The sequence below is a fragment of the Mesoplodon mirus genome (assembly GCF_964341445.2).
Source record: "Mesoplodon mirus genome assembly, chromosome: 5".
In the NCBI taxonomy this organism is placed as follows: Eukaryota; Metazoa; Chordata; class Mammalia; order Artiodactyla; family Ziphiidae; genus Mesoplodon; species Mesoplodon mirus.
In genome coordinates this window covers 179,405,345-179,429,341 of record NC_138980.1, presented here as the reverse complement: position 1 = coordinate 179,429,341, position 23,997 = coordinate 179,405,345, and the positions used below count along the sequence as shown (strand labels likewise).

The 23,997-nt window shown below is 45.7% G+C and overlaps 1 protein-coding gene across 1 annotated transcript in view; it reads right to left on the bottom strand.

Moving 5' to 3' along the window:
• The window catches only part of NSUN2 (NOP2/Sun RNA methyltransferase 2), a 29,564-nt gene extending 5,680 nt beyond the window's left edge, over positions 1-23,884 (bottom strand). The window contains exons 1-13 of the mRNA XM_082621032.1: positions 23,497-23,884; positions 23,225-23,382; positions 21,983-22,087; positions 16,177-16,282; positions 13,560-13,631; positions 12,694-12,778; positions 11,560-11,752; positions 8,415-8,545; positions 5,404-5,477; positions 4,703-4,833; positions 4,290-4,386; positions 1,377-1,561; positions 626-718 (exon numbers count right to left, since the gene is read on the bottom strand). Coding sequence (XP_082477158.1) covers positions 626-718; positions 1,377-1,561; positions 4,290-4,386; positions 4,703-4,833; positions 5,404-5,477; positions 8,415-8,545; positions 11,560-11,752; positions 12,694-12,778; positions 13,560-13,631; positions 16,177-16,282; positions 21,983-22,087; positions 23,225-23,382; positions 23,497-23,601 — 1,535 coding nt within the window. The 5' untranslated portion in view covers positions 23,602-23,884. The remainder of the gene's footprint in view (positions 1-625; positions 719-1,376; positions 1,562-4,289; positions 4,387-4,702; positions 4,834-5,403; positions 5,478-8,414; positions 8,546-11,559; positions 11,753-12,693; positions 12,779-13,559; positions 13,632-16,176; positions 16,283-21,982; positions 22,088-23,224; positions 23,383-23,496) is intronic.
• Between the last annotated feature and the right edge of the window lie 113 nt (positions 23,885-23,997).

The window sequence follows — 23,997 nt, the reverse complement described above, 5'->3', positions numbered from 1 at the left end:
TGGTTACGGGTGCTGGCGCTCTGCCGTGGACGCCCACCTGCACCCGCTTCACCTGGGCCTCCAGGAGCTTCGCCTGAGCGCAGCTAGACCTGGGACCTGCGTCAACAGGTGCAACTTCTCCCCTCAACTGCTGCTCTAACACCACACCCGAGAGCACCCACCTGCCGCATGGGCTTTTCAGGAGGGATTTTTACAAACATAGGCAAAGGACCCGTTATCTACAAGACGATGAAAGTAAGTGACCATCTGGTTTATAGATACTAAGTTCGACAAACAAGGAAGAGATGAACCCAAGACTGTTATCCTGAGCACCTTGTTCCACCTGGAAATCCCACCCAGACCCACTGCTCCTCGTTTCCTAGCCGGGAACAAGGCGGGGAGCCCTGGCCGCAGTCCAGAGTTCTCCATCTCTCTATCATCTACACCTTTGGGTGGTTTAGGTTCTCTGATTACTGCTCACATTAAACTGAAGGGTTCAGTAAACACCCTCTAAACTTTCATCCAGCTCTGACATGCGTTGTTAAAAAGGGGCTAAGTGAAAAACTACAGTTAAATGTGACCACATGTGCACTGAACCCTACAGTAAATTTAAAAGAAGAATTTAAAACGTTGAATTCATCCTTACTGGATAGGTGGAAATAATGGGTCGTCTTCAGGAATAAATACAAACGGATCTTCTTTAAATCCAAATAACTTCATTTTCTTAGATGGAGGAGGACTGAGAAGGGAATGGAGACGAGGTAATCTGTCATTGGAGGAATACCACTAAATCCCAACAGCACATCCCTCCTCCCACCCAGCCCTCATCCCAGCTCCGTGCCGCCCGGGCTGTGGAGGGAAGTAGGTCTCTTCCCTCCGGAGGACAGCCAGCGGCATCCACCACGGGGGTCATCAGCACTGAACCGTGTCCTATACAGCAAGGACCTTCTCACCCCTGCAGAACCACCCCCGAGAGAGCTCTGGGTTCCTGTTTAATCTACGAGGGCTGGGGAGACACAAGAACGTGAGGATCAAGACACAACCACTGAGCTTCCCTGGTGGCTCAGTGGTTAAGAATCTGCCTGCCAATGCAGGGGACACGGGTTTGAGCCCTGGTCCAGGAAGATCCCACGTGCCATGGAGCAACTAAGCCTGTGTGCCACAACTACTGAGCCTGCGCTCTAGAGCCCGCGAGCCACAACTACTGAGCCTGTGTACTGCAACTACTGAAGCCCGCATGCCTACAGCCCGTGCTCTGCAACGAGAAGCCACCACAATGAGAAGCCCGCACCCGCAACAAATAGTAGCCCCCGCTCGCTGCAACTAGAGAAAGCCTGTGTGCAGCAGCAAAGACCCAACGCAGCCAAAAATAAAATAAAGACACAACCGTTTCTTACCCACACACACCATCTTTCTTATTTCCATTATTCTCTAAATTCTCAGCTCTTTCAGTTGCTCCTGTGTCGCTAATACCAGCGGCCGGTTTACTCTCCAGCTCCAAGGGGTGGGAAATGCTCCTTCCCATGGGATCTGCGGGGCCCGGCTGCACAGGCCCCCGCGGTTCTGCAGACTCACCCTGCAGCTGGAACAGGGGGTAAGCTTGTTTAAACTCAGACAACCACCTCCTCTGCCCTGATACAGGAAAAGAAGGAACTCAAAACGTCGCAAAATCCATCCAAATGAATACAACAGCATCTCATGTACAAAAGAGAGACAACAGAATTTTTTTAAAACAAGTGTCTTAAATCTATCTGCTATTTTAAGCAGAATTCATGGGCACTGACTCTAGTTTTAACTTCCTGTTTCCTAGCAAAGGCCAACAACGCCAGCCTGTCTTCACTCAGAAATGCTGCCGTGCATCTGCTCTGCGTGATGAGTCACATGCTGCCCCAAACATACTATCTGGGGCCGAGGAGACAATGACATACATAAAGGACAGTGGGAACTCTCCCAGGACCCCTGGATAGACCGCTGTGGAGATTAGAAGAAAGATAGTAGAAAGATAAAGTGCACCTCTAGGGACCGAGAAACTACCTGTAGAAAAACGAACTTCTGATCCGGGATAAGAGTATAAATTTGGCTTTAAGAATGTGCAAAACGTTTCACTTACATTAATTTTTTATGTATATTTTATATAAGATCTTATATTAGAAAACTATTACATAACACATAGCACAGCGACTACAGGTAATAACACTGTTGCATATTTCAAACTTCCTCAGAGAGCAGATCTCAAAAGTTCTCACCATAAGGAAAAACATTCTGTAACTATGTATATACAAACAGAATCATTATGTCATCCATCTGAACTAACATAATGTTGTATGTCAATTACACCTCAACTTAATAAAATTCTTTAAAGCTACACGTCCTTTCTAACAGGTCACAAGATTGGTAAAAGTGATAATTCTCAATCCCTATGAAGCGAGTTTACGAATTAGGACACTTGAACACAGAAAAGTTCAACACGTCCCTCAGTTCACAAAGCTATTAAGTGGATAAGTTGGTAAGGTTCTAAAGCTATTAACACTAGGCAACACTGCCTCCCAGAAAATGTACTCTATTTGTTTTTTTTTTTTTAAAAAAAAGGCAAAAAAGAACAAACCCCCAAACCCTCTGACAAGGCTAGCAATGGTACGCATCCTTTCTATGCCCACCTGGGCCTGCTGGTCGGAGCCCGTCTCCCACGCCCCTCTGTGCAGGAGGCTTTTTCTGTTCCATCGCAATGACCCAGATCTAATCCCGCCCCCTCACAAGGATACCAACAGCATTTTGTCAGCATGGCTCTCTCTGGCTCCAATTCTGACTGTATTTACAAGCTCCATCACTTCAACTAGACAAGGGCGTCCTGAAGGCTGAGAATCTGAGTTATCAATGTGGCCCCAGCAGAGTCACGCTGGGCGAGCTCACAGGTCAGGCCGCCAAAACAGGTTTTCTCAGCTAAATGAATGAGGAACTGACATACTCACAGGAGATAGAAAAGGTAGTAAGATTTAAATGAGCAAATGATACCAAGTTGTTCTAAAAAGATGCCACATCAGAGGTGGCACACTGAAGAAAAAGCTCAAAACCACTTACGAGACAAACATGTCAACACAGCCCCAAGTGCAAGTGAATCTGAAGTACACATATGTGACAGGCTCTGACCAGTACCCTTGTAGTACAGCAGCAGTCGTGCACTCTGACCATGTCAAATGTGACCGGTGCTACGTAAGATGCCTCTCGGAGTGAAGTTCACACTGTGTTTAAATCTCGGAACGAAAGCAGGAAAATTACTTCACTAATAACTTACTTTAATTGCATGAAAGTCACATTTTATTATAGTGTGATAAATACAATGTCATTAATCTCACTTTTTCGTGTACTTTTTAAAATGTGGCTGCAAGAAACTTTAAGTTACCACGTGGCCGGCGTTCATGTGTCAGGCACGGAGCACTGCTCCGGGCCCCGTGGCCCCACTCCTGACTGGGAGTGAGGGGCTGTGACAGCCAGGGGCCCCGCCTCTGGGAAAACCTCTCCAACCTCACAAGCGCCGTGGCGACGGCCCGCAAATGCCACATCGCTTCAGTGTGAGTCTGTGCCCCAAGCATTCGTCTGGATTAGCCATACCCCAGAAAATGGTTTCCTTTCTGTTTCTCCAAAGGCCAAGCATTCTTTGTCCTCGTTTTCCAGCATGGACTGTGACTCCAGGCCATGTTCCACGGCAACGGAAGGAAGGCTGATGGACACGCTAACAAAGTTCCCCATGTTGAAAAGGGGAGGAGAGCGCATCACACGGCAACTTTGTGTCAAGACTCAAGGCTGCCCTCTCCAAACCCCTCGGCTTCATGGCCTCCCTTACATAACCCAGGGGGCGGCTGAGGTTCGTTTGACAGGTCAGGCCCTATCTACGTCCACTTCAGCCAGGCCTGGACAGCCTGTCATTACCTCTCATGGCCGAGGCAAAGACGGGCTGGCCTGAGGTTGGCAGAGTTGTTCCGACTGAGAACTACCCACAGGAAGGCAGACACAGACACCACCGGCCTGCGGGGGTTCCTTCTGATACTAAACCACAGAGCAGTCGTCTTTATGACTTTCCAATTTTTATTAAAGAACTGGATTTAAGATAAAGAAGAAATGCATTTCCCAACTCCGCCTTTTCCACCTCCCTTGTAAGACACGGCTGCTTTCTGGAAAACTCAAAATTTAAATTTAAGAACACCACCATCACCGCCTCACACACAAAAACCCTCCACTGACCTCGGACAGCTTCTGCCTCAACTGCACAAAAAGACCGCACGGTATGCTACATTGCTCTGGAAGATGTTTACCTTTGGGGGACGTTTATTCCATGGCATTGAAGACTTTTTCACTAATACTGCCACGAAGAACCCTCCAGTGTTTTGATGATGTGGTAATATCCTAAGACTGAAAGAAAAAAAACAAAAAAACCCACACAATTTACCCTTTTTAACTGATCCTAATACACTCTTTTGCTGTAAATATTCACCCAACCCTCACTGACAGAATCGTCAACGTGTGATGTGTAAAAAGTTAACGTAGTGGCCAAGTATTACCTAATCAGGTTCAAGCCATTTATTTTTGTTATTTACAAATGCTCAACGCCTGCAGCTCAGGCCCTGAGAACCTTACTTGCTGAAAAGTTCACACAAGAGCGGTCAGCCATGGGCGCAGCCCAGACCACGCAGAACACGCCAGAGGTCCCACCTCCCCACAGGCTCACCACCGCTCTAGGTGCATCGCCTGTGACTTCTCGGGGTCCTTCGGGGGGAACATGGTAGGCCGGATTTGGGTGTGTCTGCTGTGCGGAACATCATCCCACGCTGCAAACCACTGCCCATCCTTCGTCATCACCTGCAGAACGAGAGGGTGGGATTCTAGATTACCAGCCCCACCTAACAATAGGAAAAGTCAGAGTGGGAGATTCTCATTTCTCTCCAAAGCGAGGACTTTTTGCAAAAATAAAAATGAGACAACCTTTTATTCCATGAAACAGGACAATCATTCTATAAAGCAGCATTTTCATTTTCCATGTGTTTTTTTTTTTTTTTCTCTTTTAAAACAAGCCTCAGATTGTTCCCCGTTTAAAACTGAAAAGTGAATTGTTTCATATTGGAAACAAGGCTTGAATTCCAGCCAGTTAAAAGAAAAAAAGCAAAACTATACTTATGGGGATGAGAATAAACAAAGCTGACCTCTAACTGCAGAATAAAGACAGGAAAACTTTTCCAGTGCCAGAGAGAAATATTTGCGTAATCATACCATTTGTCATTAAACATAATTTTGAAATTGATTCTAAGCTGCATAACCAAATGTACTATTTATTCAAGTTACCCAACTGTGGGTGCTTTAAAACATCCACAAGTCTAACAGGTCTATCAAGTTGTCTGCCCTTCTGAGTCAGAGTCCTTGCAGAAAGACTACCTTCCACTGTGTGAGTCCAGGCATCCACTTTAGTCCTGGCAACTCAGAGGACACATCAGCAAGTTCCAAGGCACCTATGTATCAAACAAAAAACAAAACAAAAATTCACATCATGCCCAGTGAAAGAAGCTAATTATAAAAGATCACATATTGTATGATCCCGATCACATATTGTATGATCCCATTTACAGGAAATGTCCACGGAGGGCAGATCCACACAGGCAGAGAGCAGATTCGTGGTTCCTGGGGCGGGCGGGGGTGGGAACAGGGAGTGACTGCAAATGAGCTCTTCTCGAAAATGCAGTGAAGCCACTACAGATCACTGAACTGCACACTTAGAACAAGTGAATGTTACGAGCGTAAATGACAGCACAGTAAAGCTGCTGCAATAACGAGCTGCAGAGTCCACACCACGTCCGAGACAAAGTCCACAGCAACAAGAGAAGCCACCGCAATGAGAAGCCTGCGCACCAAAACGAAGAGTAGCCCCCGCTCGCCACAACTAGAGAAAGCCCGTGCGCAGCAACAAAGACCCAACGCGGCCAAAAATAAAAACATAAATTCATAAAAAGAAAAAAAAACCCACTGTGTCTACAGTAGCACTACGACAAGAAGCTGTAAGTTAGGGCCATTACAGGAAACCTCTCACATGAACTACCACCCACAGACCACAGACAGATCAGACGGTCTCAGGAAGAGGAAAATCCAACATAAGCTCCCTGGAAGCTATGAAAAATGCAGGCAATCGTGAAAATAGAGCGAAAGAATCCCCGATGTGGAAGTCCAACGGTAAGAAACCTTTGACAAAAGCATCATACTGACCTCCACTAGTACATCCAAATAGTCTGGCTTTTAAAAGCCAACACTAAATAATAGTGCAAGTGTACGAAAACTGGTTTTCTCAATCAAACACTGCCCGGGCTCAGCAGTGACTTTCTGCCAGCATTTGGGTCAGAAGCTGCCAACAATGGCCCAGCACGTGCAGACTGAATGCGTATTGGCCACCCTTCCCCCAGCTGAGTCTGAGGACTTCCAGGTGGGGACCACAGCCTCTCCAGTCAAAATCCCCAGCAACTGCCAAGTCCAAGGTCCAGCCAAGGCCTACTGTCTGATGAAGCCACGTCTACACATGATGCCTCTACGTGACGTCTACACATGACGGAGGACGGGGATGAGACATCTACAGTGTGGTCTGTAGCAACCACGTGCAGAGATGGCTGTGAGAGCAAACCCGAGACTGGAAACCCACCTGCCTGGTTAGAGAGTAATTACAGAACAGGACACTAAGAGTTAAATTTACTATCAAATTACATCACTCACAGCTCTCCTCCTCCAATGCCTTTCAAAATAAAGTACCATCAAAAATGTAGAGCTCATAACCATGCAGGAAACACTGTTCAGAAATCACATCTTTATGTAAGTATAGCAAAACAAAATAAACACAACATAGTAAATTCAGGTCGAAAAGACCCCAAAGGTGCGAACGATCAGAGGGCTGACCACACAGCACAGAGATCACTCAGCCACTAAGAATGTAACGGAAGCCTAGATGGTCTCGGATACCGCCTCAGGAAATGCACACCTGTTTCGACATCTGCATTTCAACTTGCTTCATACACAAGTAGAAAACTCGGAAGCATTCTATTCTGGAAATGTAGTTAGTTTGAAATTTCCAATTATTTCTGTTAAGGAGAAACTGACGGAAAGGTTAACATTTCAGCAAAAACATGAAAACATTATGAAATGTTCTTACAACCTGTCTGGTCCCTCAGTATAAAACAGTGTGATAAGACCTCACACCCATTAGGATGGTTACTATCAAAAAACAAAACAAAGAAACAACCACAACAACCACACAAAAAAAAACAAAAACAAAATAACAAGTGCTGGCGAGGATGTGGAGAAATTGGAACCCTTGTGCACTGCTGGTGGGAATATAAAATGGTGCAGCTGCTGTGGAAAACAGTATGGTGGGTCCTTAAAAATAAACACAGAATTACCATCTGGTGCAGCAATTCCACTTGTGTGTACGCACATGAGAACTGAAGGCAGGGTCTAAAAGAGTTATTGGTACAGCCATGTTCAAAGCAGCATTTATTCACAACAGCTAAAATGCAGAAGCAAAACCAAGTGTCCATCAACAGATTAATGGATAAACAAAATATGGTCTAAACATACAATGGAATATTTTCAGCCTTAAAAAGGAAGAAAATTCTGATATATTATATAACATGGGTAAACTCTGAGTACAATATCCGAAAAGAGGTAAGCCAGTCAGTCACAAAACAACAATACTGTAATGATTTCACTCAAAGGAGATATCTAGAGTGGTCAAAGTCACAGAGACAGAAAAATAATGGGGGGGCGGGGGGCAGAGGGGGTACTGGGGAGTTGTTTAATGGGTCCAGAGTTTCCGTTTAGCAGGTGAAGAGCTCTGGAAATTGGCTACACAACAATGTGAATGCAGTCAACACTATTGAACTATACATTTTTAAATAGTTAAGACGGTACTTTTTTTTTTTTTGCGGTACGCGGGCGTCTCACTGTTGTGGCCTCTCCTGTTGTGGAGCACAGGCTCCGGACGCACAGGCTCAGCGGCCATGGCTCACAGGCCCAGCCACTCCGCGGCATGTGGGATCTTCCCGGACCGGGGCACGAACCCGTGTCCCCTGCATCGGCAGGCGGACTCTCAACCACTGCGCCACCAGGGAAGCCCAAGATGGTACATTTTTAAGTTATGTTAGTGTTACCACAATTTTTAAAAAAATGCAACAGTGTGGTAAGGATCTGACATAACCTTTCAAACTCAGAGAAACAAAAAGGGCCAACTGCATAACTCACGAAATACAAGAAACCCATTATATAAGCATGTTTTTAATCAGGGATACCTCATTTTAGGGTTTTTAGGCTAATCACACAAGCAAACGTAGAAAAAGCCTACAGAAAAATACACTATAGCAATAAAGTTTTGAAAAGTACATACTCTTATTGAAAGATCATCATGCACTTACCTTCACTCTTTTCCAGTAAAGATGCTATGACTGCTTCATCTTCAATGGGGTTTAGTGAACACGTAGAATACACCATCCTGCCGCCTTCCACTAGCTGTTCAGCGCCCCGAGTTGCAATCCGCAGCTGTAAACTAAGGGCCGGAGACTAGGTCACACTACGTGCTGAGCACATCTGCATGGCACACACGTCAGAGGCACTGAGTGTAGCACATATTCGTTACAAATTTTATGACAGACATAATAAAATATAAAATACTCTGTGTAAGGTGAGCAACTCCCATATAAACTCCATATACAAAACAACAAAAATATTAAGATTTTAAGCGAAGTTAGAGTAACCCTATATAAGATGTTCCCTGTTTATCTAAAAAGTACCTATTTATAGATGTTGTTACTATATGTTGTTACTACAATGTTGTTACTGTTCTGTTAACCTTTCCCAACATGCCAACAAGCAAAGCATAAAGCTGATTAACAACTGAATTCAATACATTAGCTAAATTTCACTATTAAAGTCTCCATACTTATGGAAATATTTGCTTTTTCTTTCCATGAGCAGTTTGTATCTCTTAGTACATTATAATCCCAATTGCCTGTTTCACAAAAACAGTAGTAAATTTTTAACAGAGAAACAAAATTTCCTGAAGTTATTTATGGTAAATATTCATTAGTATCCTCCAGATCACCCATAGTTCTATATTTGTATAATTTTAATGTTAAGTGAAAAAAAGAAAGCAAAGCTCTGTAGACAGTACAATCAAAACAGCTATTTTAAAAATCCCTCTGAATGGAAAAACACCGTAGTACACCAGGCATGACCAGGCATATCTTTGAGTTATAAGAGTTTCTCTTTCCTTTCACTGCTAAGAACTTTCCAAATTTTCTTTAAAGACAACCAAAACATATTTCTGAGAGGTCAAAGTGTTAAGCAAAATAATTCAACACAAAAGAACTGAAAACAGAGAGGAGAAATATTAGTAAGAAATGGTCATTTCATGGAAAGCACGTTTGAAATGTTACAGGAAACTTTTATAAAAGGCATTCTCAATAAATGTATACCTGAAATGTATACAATCTTCAGTTTCCTACTCTTGAGAGGTTTTAAAAGCAACTACTTCTGACAAATAAGCAAACTCGCATGAAGGTGGCCATTAACATTCTGAGGATTACAGTCAGTCGGCTGAAGCTCTGGATGCCCAGGTAATTCAACCATGAACCTTCACTAATCTCTTAGTCACACAGGGCTACCAATTACACAGTTTATTTACCCATGCAGCTGCAAGCTGTTTAAGGTGCTCCACTTTTTCCAGACGTCAATGTTTTTTCTCATAGTGCCATCTCCACTGCAAAGAAAGATATTTAAGAACTTAAAACTCTGTACCAGTAAGATGATCACAGCTTAACAAATAGGTCATATTCAAGATAAATCACTAAATAGGTATCATTATTATTATTATAAACACCAATTAGAAAACGATCTAAATTCTCACAAGCTACAATAAACTTTCTATTTTTGTTTTGGGGACTCTAGTACAATAAACTAATTGCACTTCCATTTCAATGCAATAAGGAAATAAAGATTTGAAAAGAACAAACACCTCTCTCAACAAAAAGGTAGTAATTTGTTTCCATTTGAGAAAAAATACTAGCAAAACTAATCTTCAGACCTAGGACACAGAACCTTTTGATCCTGCTACTTAGAAAAGAAACTTGGCTAATCAACAGTAATGTTTTAATCAGAATTACAAGAATAATGATAAACTTACACTCATAAAGCATTTCCACAGCAAATTCAATTAAGCCAATTTAATTTCTTTACCAAGATTTTTCAATATATCACATTTAAACATTTTTTAATTTCTGCTTTTACTTAATGGAAATCATTTACATGTAAATTCCATAATACAGAGTTGATCAATTAATCTTTCTGTCTATGTCGAATTTTATCTACTCAGAATTTGAGTAATTCCTGTGTCTGTTGGCTTTCTCTGTAAAATTAAATTTTCCTTGATGGTCTAGTCACATGTCCTTGAGGCAAAGGGTCTGCAGGATGGAAACGTCCTATACAATATAACTGCTTTCAAATGACATCCCTTGCTTGTATGGTGGTGGCTTAAATTCTAATTCCCTCAGCTTACAACTCAGAGCTCATGAGGTCACATCTTTCTCACTGTATGATATTTGTGATCGAAAGAACACAGGGGTGGGAAAAATCAGTTTTCCTGACCCAAAGGAAAACTAAAAAGCTGCAATCTGGAAAGAAAGGAACGTAGCTCATGACCTATTTCAAGTTTTTGAAGGAGAACTCTTTTCAGTATTTGACAGGCAGTCACACTCAGTGCTAATGAGTTCTGCCACCAGCACTAATCTGCCCCTTGTTTAAATAAGACAGGATTTAATTCCGATGTGTCCTATTTAAACACTGTTTAGCGCTAACAAAGTTCTGTGGCAGCGTTTGTACTAAACTTTGTTGAGACAAAGTTTGTGCTTTGTCTCAACGAAGTCATGTGCTCAGAAGGTATTAAACATGTGTGACACCAGTGCCTATGTCACTGCCTCCAGGAAAGTAACAGACATTTTAAGTTTCATTCTCTTCTTTTTGGAAAAACTCAGTTATTCAGCTATGCCATGAGATTCTTTTATAGGTAAACTCTAAAAATCTAAAATTTGTAAAATTTGAAGAAAGTCATGTGTACAAATACACGAGTTTCCCAAAGGTTGGAACCCCTGAGTTTCACTGTGCTACATAAGATTCACCACAGAAGCCCAATGTGATCACGTATTATCCTAAGACAAGTATCCTACATACTCACCGGAAGTAAGCACAAGCAAATCGCTCCCGGCACTAACATTCTGAAAAGCCTGTTAACAAGGCTTTATGATGACGCTGCTTGCCTCTCAGGTATCTTCTTCGTGTCCCTTTTTAAGACGATCAAAACCACCCCCTTTCTGATCTCTTCGTTCTGTTTATCACTAGAATTGAGTTTCTGGCTTCTGATTTACGCTCACAGTGTCTCTCTCTTCAAACCAGTTGCCACAAGATTCACACGTGTGCAATTGCACGCGCACCGTGTGCAGATTCACTTTAGACTGTATCTGATGTGATTTCGGGTGGACTCTGGGCTTTCTGGCCTCTTAATCGTACCTGCAAGGGACGTCACATAAGATGCGGTCATAGAAGAGAATCTCCTTCTTCCCGTTCACATCCATCTGGAGCCGAGGGATGCAGGACGCATCATGGTTGACCACCATGATGCAGGGACTGCTCAGCCGCTTGGCCTGATGCACAAGCAGGTAGCAGCGCTTGTTGTCCACGTCATTCGCGATGACAAACCCCTCTGGGAACATAAAACTGTGCGTCAGGTGAAAGGTGGCATAAATGGAGCAATTTCCTGAAATGTGTCACCTCTAGGCTGGCAGGTGAGACTGGCAACTGAGCAAACTTCAAGACCGAGCTTCAGGTTTGCTAGAACTGGGGAAGTGGTCCAGAAAAAGGAACCAGGTGGCTCGGCATGGATTTTACAGTTACTTAAAATGTCAAAACTTCAAGATTCATCTGTTCAACAATTATTCACTTTGTACCAATTACTGTGCCAAAAGTAACGTTTCCATTATTAACGATTAACTAAAAAGGAGGGTGAGGGGAGAAAGATGTAGAAAACCACAAAATCCCCCAACAAGTGTTTAAAATAGTGTGCGTGTGCTGGGCCTCCATTCTGGACCCTGCGAATCCGCTTCCTGGGGAGGGGCCGAAGCTCCTGAGGGTCAAGTCAACCCGCTCCCTGGGAGACTCTGACCTTTGCAATCTTACATAAGGTCCTCCAAGTTCAAGACAGATGTCCCATTTCGTATGTGATGTCTGGCAATGTCACAGAACTCACCTATTAAGTGGCGGTGGGATTTGAACCTAGGGAGTCTGACAGCAGCTCTGAACAACTACACTCTCCTGCCTCTCACATAGGTAGTAAATAGTCAAAAGGAAACAAAAACCCCAATGTGAGACTGTTACTACCGAAAACTCAAAGGGCAATCTACCTACTATGGCTTTAAAAAGAAACAGCACTTGCTTTTATAGAAAATACACATAAGTCTAAAGTAAAGGCCCTCCCCGCAGTGCACGTGCGGGTCTGAGGACACGTGACAGGTGTGCACAGCGTCCAGCTCTACTTTCAGAGACACAAAACCCATCTGCCTGATGCCTCCTGTGTTATGCTCTTTTCCTTGTCTACAACCCACCAAAGTAGCACCCCTACCCTTCAAACACCAGCCCAGTGCATACCTGGGAAAGGCACGCTCATGTCAGCATGCAGCATTTCGATTAGCTGTGTGGTCTTTGATCCAGGTGCTGCGCACATATCTAAAATCTACTGAAAAGCAAGAAAATGTCTGATGTTCTTCTTTTAATAAATCAATCATTCTACATTTAATTTAGAATGACTTAAAACTAGTTTTTCATTTCTATTTCACAACCCAAATACATTTATTTATAGAATGAATCTATAGCATGTTATACTGAACTTCCAGGGGCCTAATATTATATGTCCCCAAACCACAGAAGGATAAAGATACTTACTCCACAGGGGATAGGAACAAAATGGCACTAGGCACCAGTGAAAGCAATAAATTTAGCGACGATGAGTAAAGATGCTAAGTGCAAGAAGCAGTATAACAAAATGCTAAAAGGCAGAGCTAGCTGGGTTCAAGTCTCAGCTCAGTCCCTGATGACTAGTTTGTGACTTCAGGCTCCACTTTTCTTTGCCTCCTTCCCCTCATCTGGAAAAATGGGGACAGTGATAGCATCTACCCTCACAGGGTATGCGGATAATAAAGTGAAGCGATTCACAAAAAGAACACAGAACAATCCTCAGCATTCAACACGTGCTCAATACATGTTCACTATGATTTTCAACCGATTTAGTCAATCAGGAACACTGAAGATTATCTGAGTAGTAAGTAAAGAAACTGAGTTGTAAAAATTGCAAAAAGAACCTAAAATAAAATACATGTCATTCTCCACTTTACCCAAAGTGAAAAGAAAAACAGAAATGATTAACTATATAAAGAAAAAAAGGTCTCAACAGAACAGAGAGACACAAACACGGATAGTAGCCTACCCACCAGAATTTTCTATTCAATGCACGATACCTTATGGTGAGGGTGAGCATTAAGCAACAGTGGTGGAATCATGCTAACGGCTTCTTGACGACTGATGTTTCCCTTAGAAAATAAAATTTTTAAAAAATCAGCAATGGCATTAAGAAAGGCAGAAAAAAATTAATACTGGGCATTATTTCCAATGCAACAGGAAAACACCGTATAATTATACACAGAACACAAAAGTTAGTACTATCACATAGACAGTAAGTAAGACAGATTTTTATACTAGTGGATAAATGGTTGCTACCAAAAGACTAAGTAAGGATGACCATAAATATCAAAACAACATTAGAATATGAGAAATTCAAGTATAACACGAGCACAGGACAGGACAGAAAGTCCCCGTTAGAAGTTTCATAGCTGAAACTGTAAGGTCTATCTCTTAGTTCTCCTGTTTCCAGAACAGCCCATGCCTGCTCTGTATTCCTGAGAACTGTCCCCATCAACCACTGCCCCCATGTTTCCTGTGGAAGAGAGAGAAGAATTAAAACTCCTCACTAAACCAGCCATCCTCTAGACCTTCACTCGTGGGTCAGGACATCCGTTAAAATGTACAGCTGTTCAGATTCAGACAAGTTTCTTAGTGAAATCCAGCACTTGTGTCAATCACAACCCTATTTTAACAGCTTAGGACTAAACGCTTAACAAAAAGCCAAAGAAGCATCAGCTACCAGGAGGCTTCTGCTTCTTTAGAGCCTGGGGCCCCCGTCCTGGAAAGGCACCCAAGCAGCCGTCACTCATCTTACACCTGCGCACCTGACCGTCAGAACCTAAACGCAGGCCTCCACTCACACCTGCTCCTTTCACCTCATGGGTTTCCGGCCAGCACTGCATCTGTGAGGACTGCACCATGACTGCCTCGCCAGGGGCACGGATCCCAAGTTCTGGATTACACCTGTGATTCTGATGAGCCTGCCTTCTGTTTTCACCCGAGTTGTCACTCAGAGCATTCACGTAGGACGAGGATGTCAGGCCCTTGGCGAGACACCCCAGCAGGTGGTCCCCGGATTCATGGACACTCCTTGCAGTCAACTGTGAACAACCCAGGGAGTATGGCACCCTGCTGACTCCTGATCAAAAATCTGGACTGGTTCCCTACCATACACGCCACCAACGCTGAACTCCAGGGTCCTCTACCTTTCGAAGCTGCCAAAACCCAGCTCTTCACGACCTGCCGGACTGCGTATCCCTCCATTCCCCACACACCCTCTGCTCTGTTGAAGTTCGAACCTAAACTGCTCTCTAACGCATCCACGCAGATTAAAAGCTGAGCCAGAGAACCCCTTCTTGTATGAGCCTGAGCACAGAATGGGGCCCGTGGTGGTGCTCAGCTCTGTTTCCTCCTTACCAGGGTGGGGACGGGGGTGGGAAACCAGGCAAGCGGAGCCCAGGTTGCCAGGTTACCAAGCTGGACACAGAGCCACAAGAGGGAACAGCTCTACCCTGGACTGAGAAGCTACTAGAAAGGAGCGAGGCAAAAGGTTTCTAAATTGGTTATGGCTTCAAGGCAAGAAACATGGGAAGCACGATAATCCTGTCAGCTGGACACAGAAGCTCCGGGTGAAAAAGAAATAAAAACCATCTGGTGACACACAGAGGCTTCCTTGGCTAGAAAAAGGAGATTAGAAAACCGGAAGGGGCAGCTTCTGATTTTAAACGTGAGACTATTAAGAATGTCAGAAAAACAGAAAGTAAACTGCAAAGCTCACAACATCCCAATTTTATGGGCATTCACTCAATCATGCATTACACGCGGGAACAGCTATTTTGTCGGGGAAGATGTGAGGCTAAAGGTTACAAGTCCAGTGACTGAACCGCCATCAGGGAACCTGGGGAGGCTGAGGGGCTGACAGGGCGAAGGCGAGGTCGCTCTACGAGAACCAAAGCTGTCGCATTTAGGTCTTGTTTGTCTGCCTGGCAAAGGCGGGGGAAAACACTTTAATAAAATACACACAGCCGGGAGAGCGTATCGCTTTCTCCGCGGGAAAGGCGCGTGGCATGCGCACCTCAGAAGGACGTGAGAGCAGACGGGGCAGCTGCTCCTGAGCGAGGCCCGTGGAGCAGGGCGCTGTGCCCACCCCACCCCCGCCCCGGCTGCGGCCACCCCAACCCGGAGCAGCCAGAAACAAGGAGCCACGCCGGCATGTGCGACGGTTTCACGATCACACGGACGTTTCACAATCAGAGGCGCCGAGACAGCAACCACGAAAATTACCAGAAGTTCAGGGGGCGCACACACGTCAGCGGGTTGTTCTCCCCGCCTCATCCACCTCGTCACTCCCAGAGGCACGTATGGTTAAAATAAAACTACCGGACTGGGGCTTCCGTGGTGCCGCAGTGGTTGAGAGTCTGCCTGCCGATGCAGGGGACACGGGTTCGTGCCCCGGTCCGGGAAGATCCCACATGCCACGGAGCGGCTGGGCCCGTGAGCCATGGCCACTGAGCCTGCGCGTCCGGAGCCTGTGCTCCGCAACGGGAGAGGCCACAACAGTGAGAGGCCCGCGGACCGCAAAAAACAAACAAACAAACAAAAAAACTACCGGACTGATACTAAGGCCCATTGAAAGTTTCAAGGAAACCAGCAAATGTAGGGGTATCTACTCACAGATTCAGTTTCGCTAACCAGAAACTGGTGAAACTTTTCCAATTGTGGAGACTTCCTCAAGATTTTTCGACTTAAGTTTGTGTGCCAGGCAAGCTCTTCAGGATACCTGACCGAAAAGAAAGCAAAACATTTATGGGTTATGTTAAAGCGGCCTCTTCACGACTTCTTGCTTATACAGGTCATGAGCCAAACGAGACAGGCAGCTGTGTTCCGGCCGCTCAGTGCCGTCCCCGCTGACGGCCAGCAGCCCCGTTGAGAGCTCTGGGACACACGGGCGCACTCTCACTGCCCCACGGCCCCGGCACAGGCGGCCTGGGCGCTCTGAGAGACACGCGCACACGACACCACTGAGAAGTTATGGTGACACGTGTCCACGATCTGAGCTGCTCCCCACTGCGCTGATCTAACGTGACGGCGCGGGGGCCAACGGAGGACACGAGGTGACGCATTACTTACAGGTCACACAGAATCAAAGTGATGCCGTAGGGCAGATATTAGAATGTTTGACAAACGTTTGATTACAATCCTTTTTACTATGTTCTTCACTATTTCCAAAACAAATCAGTCCAATAATGTACTGAAATGTTTTACATACCAAAAAACCTTGGAAATCACCAGTGCATTAATTTGAGCTCCTACGCCGCTGCTTATACAGACCTAAGAATGAAGCTTCTCCTGCCATTTCTGGGAATATATTTGAACTGTCTATAAATCACGCCACCACTGATTAGGAAGTGTGTGCTTTTTCATCGCGGCTTGTACCTGCCCACCCACTGAGCTCCAACTGCACAGGTCAGTACACAGATAGGACACGTGGGGCCACGCTCAGCGTAACGTGGCACTTGGTGACAAATCATACCGAACTCATTGTTAACTCTGAGGGACAATAATGAGCTCAACTTAACAATGCAGGGTCACAATGTTTCCACGTGTCAAACTGTGGCTAAGGTGACAGCCATGAAAACGAGGCCGGAACGTCTGAAAAACACCACATCTGACTGCTCTCAGACTCTGATTACTTGACAGACACAAACTCAGGCTTAAGATCTGAAGACACTGCTCAACTGTCCTGTTTCCATGAGATACATTTGAAAAATACTTTCCACGAAACAATGAAGATTAAACTGGCTGAATCTGTTCACGGCCACCCTCCACATGTCCCAGTGCTTTGTTTCTATCTCTTATGCCTGCTTCTCTCTTCAATATTTAACCTGTTTCAAAAATACAGAACCAAAATGCAATCATACTTATCAGACTTATCAAAAAGTACTTATCAAAAAGTTTAGCTTTAAATATTCCCTTTGGCCTCACTAGAGGTGAATGGCAGGGGTTCACTCAGGTTGGCTCCAGCTGTAGAACTGAAGGAAACCTGCTGACCCACTGCTACCTTTGCTGACATACAAACGTCTACTGGCAACCCCAAACTGTCTGTGACTGATGGCAGCACACGTGCCAGTTACTACTTTACCAAGCCACCAAACACCACTAATTTGAATGCTGCCTGCCACTATTTACTGTACATTGCTGAAGTTTCATTTTCAAATAGAGACATCAGTCTCTAGATATAACCTGTGGGAATATTTCCTTACGTGCCTTACAGGTTGAATTTCTAGTAGATAAAATGTAAATTTACTATTACACGAATAAAATTCGATTGTAAGTTATTACGATTGTGAAAGCTCTTACTCATATGAGAAAAATATGTAAGAACTTTTAGACAGTTAAATACAAAGACAATTAAAATGAGAAAGTAGGTTTCTTATGTAGCTTTAGGAACAACTCTTTTGAGCTAACAAATATTTAGGAAAATCTTCACAGATTTCAACATCAAACAATCTTAAAAAACTGTATTTAATTTATAGTTATGTAATTCAAATTTAGCTCCTGAGTCTTTAAAGTCCTATTTTGCAAACTTGTCGTATATTTTAAGGATAAATTAAAAGCACCACTGTCCCCTTTGTCCCTAAAAAATTCTTAAGAAAAACAGTCTCTAAGTATATACAACACCTACGATAAATCATCTTCAACCCAGACACTTAAAAAGAACACAAACAGCGTGACAATAAGGTGTGTTCTCAACAACTGATTGTCAAAACAAGGTCTCTTAAAAAATGCTTTAGGATAATTCCTTACAGTTCCTAGTCTATGAAAAGGATAAAAATAAAATCTGCCCAAGCTGTAAGTCCTATACATAATAAGTCCTATACCTTCTAGAAAACCTGGTTCCCAGAAACATTTCTCCTATATTATATCCCACGATGTCCCAAAAGGTTAAAAGAATACATGATCTATTTCATTTTGAACAATATAGAAAACCACCAGAAGTACTTTAAGTTTCTGCTTTACTTGCTTACTGATTTATGGGCTTCCCACACTTGACAAGTGAATTTGATTAAATGTTTATACAATAAAACTTGATTGATTAAATATTTATACAATAAAACTATCACACAACTGTCACTGATAATGGAAAAAGGTTGAATATCAGGAACCCAAATCTTACAACATGCTGCTCACACCCTTCAGCCACGTTCAGAAAATTAAAGCAAACAGTAATGTGCAGAGAATGCCTGGCTGTTATTGGAGTGACTCGCTTGTGTTCTTCACCCACAGGATACCTGCAGAGCCTTTCCAACAAGTCTGGGAACAGACTGGTCCTGTACCCATACCCCAAATTCAAAAATCGACAGCAAAAAATAGCCGTTAAATGTTCAATGAGCTGGTTAAACAAAAGTATGACCACAGTTTGCAGAGAACAATAAAAATAGCAAGACTAGGGTTTCCCTGGTGGCGCAGTGGCTGAGAGTCCGCCTGCCAATGCAGGGGACACGGGTTTGTGCCCCGGTCCGGGAAGATCCCACATGCCGCGGAGCGGCTGGGCCCATGAGCCGTGGCCGCTGGGCCTGCACGTCCGGAGCCTGTGCTCCGCAACGGGAGAGGCCACAACAGTGAGAGGCCCACGTACCGCAAAAAAAAAAAAAAAACAGCGAGACTAATTCCCGTATTTGTTGGAGCTGTGGAGGAAAATCCCACAAGGACAGGCCAGAGAAGAGGCACCTCTTTCCCACAGGAGCACGTGCTGAATTTTCACCTCCTCTTACCGCCCAGACCCAGAGGACGCTCAGAGACCTCCGCATCCGAAAAGCTGTGCCTCTGAACATAAGGCTGAAGGAATAAAAATGTTTTCAGGTGATTGCGAGAGGCAGCAAATGCAGGTAAGATGATTAGAAATAGAAACGTGCACAAAGACAACCTTAAACCTGCTTCTGAAAACATCAGATGACCCCTACTTAAGTGCCAGGACATCAATCACATCTCCAAACCTTGGCACGGGAGAGTTAAGTCTATAACCCAGGTACTCTGAGAGGAAGAGCAGCTCACCACGTGAAGCTACCTCACACGGCAATGCTGTAGGTACAGCAACTGGACAAACGTCTTCCTTGTCCACTGGCCTCAGGACAGCGGACATGCAGTGAGTGACCACCAAGAGCCACCTAGCACCTGAGTCCTTTTCTGTCCTCTAACAGTCAAGCTTTTAAACTCTGACTAAAATCATTTAACGAAAAAAACCATCATGAAATGTTCTGGCTTAATATTGAAGGTTTAGTCCTGTGTCCCAGAAATGCATTCTATGATGCTGACATTTGGTTTTGATCTGATTTTAGCATCTGGCCATTCAGCATTCATTCTAAAGGTGGATGATGTGCACATCTGTGATACAGACACTGAAAATCCCAACGGCCAACAAAAGAATGAAAAGCAGGGCCTCCCTGGTGGCGCGGTGGTTGAGAGTCCGCCTGCCGATGCAGGGGATACGGGTTCGTGCTCCGGTCCGGGAGGATCCCATATGCCGCGGAGCGGCTGGGCCCGTGAGCCATAGCCGCTGGGCCTGCGCGTCCGGAGCCTGTGCTCCGCAACGGGAGGGGCCACAACAGTGAGAGGCCCGCGTACCGCAAAAAAAAAAAAAAAAAAAAAAAAAAGAATGAAAAGCAAGCAAATCCACAGCCCATGATTAATGAGAACCTGACCTTGGTTTGTGATCACCAAAGGGTATCACAAGGGTAAAAATGAAAGGTAACATCGCATACTTGAAGAGTCAAAGGCTGCCAGGAAATGCTGGTTAAATTCAGCTTTTTATAGCAAATCATTTAAAATGTGTTGTTGCCGTTTTGTGAGAACTTGATCATCTGAAATGTGGAACTACAGCAATGTAACGAGTTTTCTGTTTATAAATTAGTCCAGGGCTTGGCATTGCTATGGTTTGTGCTCGAGTACTCCAGACATTTTACGAGACAACGTTCTGCCTTCACACACCTGAGCCCTGAACTGGACCCTGAGAAACAAGTAAGCCACAGGACACCTACGGGACAGTAAGATAAAAGGGCGGTAAGCAGAGAGGGCAGGAGTGTGCTTGGGCCCTGGAGACAGCAGACACACAGGACGGCTGAGGCGGCCTTGCTGAGCCTTTGCCAGGTGAAGGGCTATGTTGTGATTTCTAGTCATGTGATTCCTACTCTCTCTCCTTTTTTTAGATAAATTTATTTATTTTATTTTTGGCTGCGTTGGGTCTTCATTGCTGCGCGCGGGCTTTCTCTAGTTGCTGCGAGCGGGGGCTGCTCTTCGATGCCGTGCGCAGGCTTCTCATTGCGGTGGCTTCTCTTGTTGCAGAGCATGGGCTCTAGGTGCATCGGCTTCAGTAGTTGTGGCACGCAGGCTCAGTAGCTGTGGCTCGCAGGCTCTAGAGCGCAGGCTCAGTAGTTGTGGCACACGGGCTCAGCAGTTGTGGCTCGCAGGCTCTAGAGCGCAGGCTCAGTAGTTGTGGCGCACGGGCTTAGTTGCTCCGCGGCATGTGGGATCTTCCCGGACCAGGGCTCGAACCCGTGTCCCCTGCATTGGCAGGCGGATTCTTATCCACTGCGCCACCAGGGAAGCCCCGACTCCTACTCTCTTGTATGACTTTCGGCGGCGTTGAGTAGTCTGAAATGGAGTCACAGTGACCAGCGTGAATCTCCGTGGTGACCGTTCGGAAACATCCCGTGTTTGGTAACGTCCTCAGAAAGACGGCGTGGGAACAGAAGGGGCGACAGATAGAGAAGAGAACCCCAGGTGCATAACTCTTTAAAACACTGAGACAGTGGCTGGAAGGCTCATTGTCGCAGGACCTGAGGCTCCGAGGCCGAGGGGCTGCTTCAGACAGACAGACACGCTGCTGGAGGCACTGTCAGAGCAGATGGTGACTTCCCGCTCGCTCACACCCCAGGAAAGGGGACCAACACTCATGCTGAGACGCCCCCTTCGTCACCCCCTTCCTTCCCTCAGGTGCATGATTACCTTCTCTTGTGCAGTGTGGTGTGTACAATAAACCGAGCGATTCACAAACTGAATATCGGCTACCCTCCGTGTTACCTCCCACGCCGCGATTCTTACCTGGCCTAACCGCTGACCCTGCAACAAAACATTAAGTCTGCAACGCTTCTGACATGAAGACAAGGGGTGTAAGTGGAAATGATGGAAATGGTGGAAATGGTAACGTCAAGGAAGGAAAAAGGCTGGACTGACTTGGAAAAATTAACTGAACTCAAGACTTCAACACACTATGCTGCAAATCACATAGGAAAACTTGCACACCAGCATGAACTAACAGCGATAAAAAAAAAGCACTGGGAAGAAGAACAGGAGAATGCCCGGAAAGTATATTCAGGTTCTTTCATGCCAACAGCAAACGCGCTACCAAGAAATACATTCAAGTGAGAAAGATTAAAACCTCAGAGAAACATCCAATAGGATGAAGCCTTGTTATACCTACCAACTCAGGGGCTGTGGAACTTCAACTTTCTGCCCGTCCACCTCCAGGTCCTCCAGTTCCTTGAAATACTTGTTCTTTAAGCAATGGAGAATCTCTTTTGCGTGGCTATTAAAAAGTAAGCAAGTTTCAAATCCATCTGGAAAGCTAATTTAATAAATTTTACCTCTTTGTAAATTCAAGATTGTTTTAAAACTAAAACCATCGTTGTGTGGAGAGAACACATTCTTTAATTACTGCCTTTTTACTCTATTCTTTCAAAGCTTAACAATCCTCATTGTCTGACCATACAATACTACTGCGTTCCTTCCCTCCTAAATATTCCTCGAGTTCCAATTTCACTTTGCAGGTCATCTTCAAAAGGTATAACTGAAACCACACCCTGTAACTTACACACTCAAGGCCCATAAGGCAAAACACAGTGATTAACTGAGACCTCTAAGCTTGTTTTGCAAAAGACCGGGGATGTGCAGACATGGAAACAACGTGCTAAAGGCCCCTTCGCGTGGCACAGGCGCGTTTAGGGACTAAAATAACCCACGGTAAACTTTAGACATCACAGGCTGAAAATCCACCGCAGGTAACAGACAGAACGCCCCACCCCGAATCTGCACATGTGACCCATAAACAGGCATGAAGAACCGAGAACCTGTAGGGAACTCCTGAAACTCCCCCCAACTTTCCGCCCATCATTTCCGAGCCCCCTCCTCCTCTTACTGCCCACCCCCCAGATAAATACCCCACTCAACAGCTGACGGGGAAAGCTGAGCACTGCCTCCTGTCTCCTTGCTTGGTTGCCCTACAGTAAAGCCTTTTCACTCTCTGCAAAAGCCCCTTGCCTCGGTATTTGGTCTTTGTGCAGCGGGCAATGGGCAAGCACTTGCTCACCTACACGGCTACAAAAAAAATTTTTTTTAAGGAAAGAGAACACTGTCCGTTTCATTTAAACTCGGTAATGTCACAAATTCTCATGTGTTCCAAAGGGTGGGCATCCTCAACTCACGAATTCCCAGGAGTCAACCCTTCCTCAGGCTGCATTTTCCTTTCTCATTCTAGCCTCCCAACTTGCAATCCCTCCTTTCCCTGCGCCGTAGGACACTTATGCTCCCTCCCCTCAAGGCCTCCAGGGTCTCCAATCCGCACCGCTGACATGCGCTTCTTGGGGGAAAAAATAACACCCGCGTTTTAAACCTTGGGCGTTCTAACCCCAACTTTCCAAGAAATACGAAAAGCATGACCCCCTACCTTTTGTAACCCGTAATTCTTAAAGTGGCCGGGAGAGGCTCCCTGAGCGCTTCCATGAACTGGTCCCACTCGCCTTCGGGCACGATCTTGAGTTCCTGATAGTAGTGCTCGAACAGCTTGTTCTCCTTGACGATCTCGGGGTACCCGCCTTCCCAGCCCTGAGGAATAAGAGGGACGTGTGCCCAGGGCCGGAGAGCCCCCGCTTCACCGCCTCGCAGGCCTGGGGATCGGGGAGGGGATGGGGGAGGCCCCCGCGGGGCCCCGGCTCTTACCGCCCCACTGCGCTTCTCGCCGTCCTCGGCGCCGTCCTCCGCGCTCCCGGGTCGCTGCTGCTGCTGCTGCTGCTGGAGCCGCCGGCCCCGCGACCGCCGCCCCATGGCCCACGCGGCAGCGCACACCGCCCGCACACAGCGAGCCGCCACCCTCGGCCGCGAGCACTTCCGGGCTGCAGCTCGAGGACCCCGTGGGTCCGCGCCTGCGCCTCTCCCGGACCTGCAGGACCCTTCAGGAAACAAGCCAGAGCGCCGCGACCCTTGCTCCCGCAAAACGACGAGCAGGAGGAGCCGGGGACAGCCCTGAGTGGGAAAGTGGCTCCAGAGAGCAGGCCGAGAGACGCCTGCTGGCCGAGGGCCTGGGTTTCCGCGCAGGCTCAGGCGGAGATGCGGACAGCCCGAGGTCACGCGTGCGCACCAAGGCGACGGGGGGCGAAGCGGGCCCGGAGTGGGCAGGGCTCTAGCTTGTGGGCGGGGCGAGTGGCAGACCCGCCTCCCGCC